At 36.2% G+C, this 7,125-nt stretch overlaps 1 protein-coding gene across 1 annotated transcript in view; it reads right to left on the bottom strand.

Moving 5' to 3' along the window:
- The window catches only part of KNL1 (kinetochore scaffold 1), a 59,999-nt gene that overhangs the window by 40,455 nt on the left and 12,419 nt on the right, over nt 1-7,125 (bottom strand). Inside the window, exons 7-8 of the mRNA XM_012806308.2 lie at nt 6,359-6,411; nt 193-5,184 (exon numbers count right to left, since the gene is read on the bottom strand). Of these exons, the coding sequence (XP_012661762.1) occupies nt 193-5,184; nt 6,359-6,411 (5,045 nt within the window). The remainder of the gene's footprint in view (nt 1-192; nt 5,185-6,358; nt 6,412-7,125) is intronic.

Below are 7,125 nucleotides of genomic sequence, written 5' to 3'. Positions count from 1 at the left end.
CCTGTGGTCCCAGCTACTTGGGAGGCAAAGGCAGGAGACTCACTTGAGCCCAGGAGTTGGAGGTTGCTGTGAGCTGTAAAGCCAGGGCACTCTACCCAGGGGGACAGCTTGAGGCTCTGTCTCAAAAAAAAAATAAAAAATAAAAAAAAATAAAAAAAAACAAAAGGTTCCTTGGATTAAGACAGAACTTACCTCCTGATCTTGTGCAGTATCTCTAATCTCATTTTTTCTGATTTTTTTCTCATTTTGAGTATCATCGTCTTCTTCTTGTACCCAGGTTCTTTTTTGGCTATTAGAAGTTTCTTCCATTGTATTTGCAGATGGTGAAATCTCTTTTTGGTATGTCTTAATCAAAACTTTTTCCTCAGTTTCTATGCTAACTGAGTCTGTGGAATTAATCTCATCAGGAAATATAGGAAGATTTTCCTCATTTATATATTGAGATGGACTTAAGTTCAGTTTGGCTGCAACACATTCAATGCCGGAATCCTTGCTGGAGACTGGCTGAGTTCCTAAGTGATTTAAGTCAGTTGTGTCTGCTGAAATCTGCTTCAGGTCATCAACACCAGACACACTACAATTTCTCTTATTTGGCAATCTGGGCAAAAAGATTCCCAAAGAACATCTCCTCATTTTATCTTTAATAGCTGTCTTTAATGGTACAGAGGTAATTTCAGTTCCATTATAAGATTTATTTTCGTTGTCTCTATTATCTTTAGCATTGCCGGAGATTATGTTAACATTATGTACTTCAGTAGCTTGCACTATACTCATATCATTATGTGCCTTATTTCCTAATTCAAGTATTTGCTCTGGAGGAGGCGCTATGTGAACAGTTTGAAAATCTAAATACTCTTCAGTCTTTCCATTCAAGTTACTAAAATTTGGCCTGAAACTACTAAAACATGGAACATTAGATGCAATCACAGGATCTGATGCTTTTCTAGCATTGACATGGGTTTGAATGGCTTGCTTAGTCAAGTCTGAGTTATTGTGGAAATCTATAGCTGTGTTACATTTAGCTATATGAATAGTTTCCTTCAGTTCCTTATTACAGGTTGTAGCAAACTCCTTCTCATTATTGCGCATTTTGTACTTGTTTTCTCCTGTGGTTGTAGAGGAATTTCCTATATTTAAACTCTTATTTCCAGGTTTAGACAGTACTACTTCATCCTTATTGACACTACTTTGTTCTTTTTGAGATAGTGGAGGTTGCTGAGTTGGGGGAGGGGTCTGAGAAATAACACAAGTATCATCAACAAAAGTTTCCATTTGATCTTTTGAGAGCTTAAAAGATACTTGCCTTGAATCAAGTTTAGTCATCTCCTCCAAATCTTGACTATACATTAATGTCTGATTAGCTGACAGATTTGGAGGTTCCTTAATCAGATCTTGATCTTTGAGTAGTGTTAAGACACCATCTAAATGTCCTTTGGTATTGGTCTGAATAACTTCTTCCTTTTCTAACAAAGGACAGGGAACAGAGAGAGACAGTCCCTTAGATTCCAAACGATATTCTTTGGCTAAATTGTCTGCATAATCAAGATCATTTTGTACTGAGTAATTATTGGTTTTCTCTTCATTTTTATCACATAAGAACATGGCACTAGTCTCTAAATTATCAGTACAGGAAATAACATTTGGTAAGCAGGAATAATTATCACAGGATCCACAAAGAGCAGTTGTATGACTACTTGTAAATTCCACATTCCTTCTATCCGTACTATTTAAGTGACAACTTTTAATGTTGGCTTTTTTCAATGTTTGAGCCAGATCTACATCTTTCCCTGTGACCTCTTCATTCACAGCAGTGTCATGGGATTTGATGGTTCCTATTTCACCTTGATCCCCAGACAATGTATTAGTAGGCATCATGTGATGCTTTTGGTCAGTGTGAAGCACAATTTTGTTTTCTACAGCCAGTGCTTGTTTTTTAGTGATTTCTTGAACAAAGCTAGCATCCTCAGGAAAAGAAACACCCAAGATTTTTTCTTTTGCTGTTCCAAATTTAGGGTGCCCTTGAAGTATTTTTTCTGTGGCTTGACAATCAATGAACACAGTATGGGACTTGGTGACTTCCAAATCATTGTGATTATCTACGAACACTACAGTTTTGTCCATAGGCCTAGTAATTTCATCTGAGATGGTTTTACATCCTAAGGGAGTTGTATGACTTGTAGTGATCTCCATGTCATCATGTCCACATGAAGACAAAATAGTTTTACAAGTTCTTGCCAAAGGAACCAAATGGAAGTCCTCTCTATCTTCCAGCATAGTTTTGTTATTTATTTCTACCTTACAACTCTGGGTAATATCTATATTATTTTTATCATTCTTTGAAAATGCAATGGTCTTGTCATTTTTGAGCCTGAGGCTCTTTCTTCTCTGACTTTTGCCTGACAGAGATTCATCCAGAAATTTAGGTTTCTGTACATCTTTGACATTTTTCCAAGTGGTTGATTTAGACACGTCCATCTTATTATCAGCTATAAATGATACAGCTTTCTCTATAGGAGCACTATTAGACCATTCTTCTACACATGCCAAATGGATGTCTTTTGACAATGGATGGTCACTTTTGCCATTTTCTGGGGAAAAAACATTCTCCTTAGTAAGAGTATGTATCACTTTTGGTTTTCCTAGGCTTTTCCTTTGGGATAGTTCAAAGTTAGGTCTGGCTGGAAGCACATTATTCTCTTTTGCTTGGTAGTCAATGAAAACAGTGTGAGATTTTGTCATTTCCAGTTCATCATGATTATCTACAAACAGTACAGTTTTGTTGGCAGGCTTAGTAATTATTTCATCTGGTGAGGTAGTTTTACATTCTAAGGCAGTTGTGTGACTTCGGGTGATCTCCATGTCATCCTGCCCACATGTATACAAAACAGTTTTAGAAGTTTCTGCCAAAGGCACTAGATGGAAATCATATTCACCTAATAAAGGTCTATGGTCTATTCCTACTGTATAACTCTTGGTAATATCCATATCATTCTTATCACCCTCTGAAAATATAATAGTCTTATCAATTTTTAGTCCACCAACACTTTTCCTTCCACAAATTTTGACATTTTGCTTTTTCTTCAGAAATTCAGGTTTCTGTATACTTTCACCTTTTGACACATCCAAGATATAATTATAATTAGGACTTTCATCACATTTTTCAACATTTACAGCTACCTGTCTGCTGACTGCTGTTAGCTGGCTGGTAGTGTGTTCTAAACTAGTTTTACCAAGTTCTTGTTCTTTAGAAGAACCAAATCCAATGACAACTGTGTGGCTCTTAGTTAGATCCATATTTTGCTCCTCCTCTGAACAATCAATCATCTGTTCATGAAAACAGTCAGATGTGGGACCAAGTAAGCTTTTCTCTAGTGGCTCAGGCAGTTTAGAATTCTGACCTAGTACAGATTTCACAGTATGACTGTTAACAGCAGTATTATTTTTCATGGCAGACTGTCCTTCTGATAAAACTAATAGTTTTGTGGTAGAAAACAAAGACTGCTCACATGAAGCTGTATTTCTGTTATTTCCCAATGCTACTTGTTTATCAAGAACACCACCACAGTAGACTATGTTATGGCTTGCTGCTATGTCCTGATCACAGTTAGCTGACTGAGAAGAATCTTTATCATGATAGGGTGAAATTTTTGAAACTTGGTCTTTTTCTTTGCTCCAGGTATCAGTTAGGATGTTTTCAGATATCATGTCTGGTTGTTGGGATGCTTCAGTATGACCTTTGGTCATCTTTCCCCCTACATCTGAAGAACTTTTGCTAAGACAGTAAGATTTATTGGTATTCTTGGGTGCTAAATTATAAGATTCAAGAGCAACCTGACTTCCTAAGTTACTTGTGTGACTTTTAGTCAAATCCATATCTTCACCTGCTAAGAGTTTAGTCTTTTTGTCAGGTAATGAAATAGATAAAGGATTTTCCAGCCTCTGTTGTAATTTACACTCATTAAAATTTACACTCATTTTCCCACTTTCTGACATGATTTTGTGATTTTGGAGTGTCATTTCTTTTTCAGATATTGGTGCAGCTGCCATTTGTACATTTGTCTGATCTTGTTTAAAAACATGATTATCTATTGCAACTGTGTGACTCTTAGTAATATCCATGTTATCCTCTCCTGGATAAATAGTTTTCTCTATAAGAAGAGAGGTGGCATCAGGATTAAAAGACATTTTAGAATTACTGTCATGCTTTAGCAAATTTTTCTCTTCTCTCATACTTGAAAGACACTTGGTCAGTTCCATGGCATCATTACAACTAGAATAAAAAACTGTCTTGTAATCCTGAGTAGCTGAGGTAGAACATATAGATTCTGCAGTCATGGCCAATGTTCTAGCATCTTTATTAGAAGTCTGTGTGACCTTGTGAGTTTCTGCCTCCATAATATGATTTCTGGTACTAAGTATATTGTCTTCAGAGTTTAAGGAATGGTCTTGAAAAGCAGTATTTGTTTCATTCTTAAAGACTGTTTTCTTTCCTGAAGCTTTAGTTCTGTAATCTGTTGTGACGTCCACAGTGACAGGCTGGGTTTGATTTTCTATTTCAGATAAATTATCCGCTGAGGGTAAAATCTGTATGGTGTGGTTAGCTGTCAAGTCCATTACATCATTACCATAAATTGTAGTATCATTACCTTTAAATTCCTGTAAGTTGGCCTCATTGGATGTGGGAACCAATGTCTGAACATTGGTTGTATGACACTGGGTAAAATTCATTCCATCATCTTGTTCTCTAAAGATTTTAGTCATGTTACTGCTATTCTCATCCATATTAAGAGATACATGAACTTGATGTGTAGAAGAGGCACTATTAGATTCTTCAGAATAAACAGGTATCTTGGAATTTTCTTTATCAGGTCCTGTAGAAGGAAAAGCATATTTTCTTGTATTCAATCTCTTTATTAAGTCATTGAAATTTATTTTCTTTTCTGAAGAAGTGTTTTGATCCACAGATTCTTTTTTCATTCTTGAATCCTCGGTATGGAGCTTTAAATTAGCCAGAAATGATGCAGTATCTATCTTGGTGGACTTTTCACTTTTGGTACTGTCTAAAAGGCCTTTAGTAATCATCACAGTATGACATGCTGTCAGGTCCATCTGGTTTTCATCTGAAAAGATGACTGTCTGGTCATTTCCATGCTTCCTTTCATGGTCATGTTCTATAACTGAAAACTATAATGAAAGAAAAATATAAGAGATCAGAACAAATGTAAACTTGTAAAAAGGTATTTTACAACATGTACTATATAGTCAATCCTCAGTGCTGGTTTCATGATATATTGGTTTGTTCAAATTAACAGTGTGGTATACTGCACAAAATTTTTTAAAATGTTTTTCTAGGGCAGCACCTATGGCTCAGTGAGTAGGGCACAGGCCCCATATACCAAGCCCAGCCCCTGCCAAAATTCAACAAAAAAAAATAGCCAGGCATTGTGGTGGGTGCTTGTGGTCCCAGCTACTTGGGAGGCTGAGGCAGGGGAATCCCCTAGGCCCAAGAGCTAGAGGTTGCTGTGAGCTGTGACACCACTGCACTCTACTGAGGGCAACAAAGTCAGACTATGTCTCCAAAAAAAAAAAAAAAAAAAGTTTTTTCTAAAGTCTTTGATTGAGTTACTTTTTAGTGTTTTGGGAAAAATTAAAAATTCAAGGTTAAAAAATTCTTAGTTAGGGCAGCACCTGTGGCTCAAATGGGTAGGGCACCAGCCCCATATGCTGGAGGTGGTGGGTTCAAACCCAGCCCCAGCCAAAAACTGCAAAAAAAAAAAAAAAAAAAAAATTCATAGTTAATTACACATCCACTAAAATGACTAAAAAATCAAAAACACTAATAATTCCAAAGGTAGCCACAATAAAAATTCTAATTGCTATATTGGGTAAAAGGTCATACTCATCCTAGTCTTGGAGAAGCATAAATGCAGGATGGCTAATTTTATTATACTCTGTGTTTAACTCTTTTTTTTTTTTTTTTTGAGAGGACATGGTTCTGAAAGTATGCTACTGCAAGTATGGTCTGTGGACCTGTGCACTGGTATCACCCAGGAGATAGACAGACTCTCAGGGTCTACCCTATTTCTATTGGATAAGGATCTGCATTTCAATAAATCCTGAGATGATACATACAATCTTTAAAGTTTGAGAAGTCTTAGTATACCGTATCTCTCTGTTATTTAAACTGGTAGTGATTAACTATCCTTAGTTAACCAAGAAAGTAGAAAGTTTTTCTAATCTATACTGATTAATTTGTCAAGTCATTATTAAATCATGCCATTACCATCTAATTGTGCTTTTTAAGTTTTGTACTGTCAAAGAGAAATTAAAGTATAAAGATACTTGCATGAACTCATACCTCTTTCTGTTGCATCTGAGTCTGAATGGGAGCACAAAGCAATGTGTTCATCCCTATTGAGAAAAAAGAAAAAAACTGTAGTCAGAAAAAATACACATCACTAAGAGCCTGATTTTCCTTTTCTTAGGTTCCTCATCGGTTATAAGAATTTACCAGTTACTAAGCCCTTCATAAGGACTTACACATTAATTTTTTTTAATTTTTAAAAAATTATTTTTAAGAAGTTTTATTGATATAAAATAGTTACATATAGGCTCAGCACCTGTAGCACTGTGGTTGCAGTGCTGGCCATGGAGGCCAGCGGGTTTGAACCGGGCCGGGGCCAGCTAAACAATGATGATGCCTGCAACAAAAAATAGCTGGGCGTTGTGGGGGGTAACTGTAGTCCCAGCTACTTGGGAGGCTGAGGCAGGAGAAAGGCTTGGGCTCAAGAGTTGGAGACTGCTGTGAGCTGTGATGCCACGGTACTCTACTGAAGACTAAAAAGTGAGACTGTCTCAAAAAAAAAAAAAAGTTACATATGTTTTGGGGGTACATGTGATATTTTGATACCTATATACAACATCTAATGATCAAATCAGGATAACTGAGATAACCTCAACATTTATCTTTTCTTTGTATTGGGAATATATTAAATTTCATTTACTTTTAATAATCCTATTTTAATAACAGAGAGATCAATAATTATTGTATTCTCCATGGGGAGACAGGCAAATTGGAGTAGGAAGAGCATTTTAAAGAAAATAGAATTTATAAACAAATCCAGG

The sequence above is a fragment of the Otolemur garnettii genome, unplaced genomic scaffold (assembly GCF_000181295.1).
Source record: "Otolemur garnettii isolate 467f Iridium unplaced genomic scaffold, OtoGar3 scaffold00050, whole genome shotgun sequence".
NCBI classification, from domain to species: Eukaryota; Metazoa; Chordata; class Mammalia; order Primates; family Galagidae; genus Otolemur; species Otolemur garnettii.
This window is presented reverse-complemented; position numbering and strand designations above follow the sequence as displayed.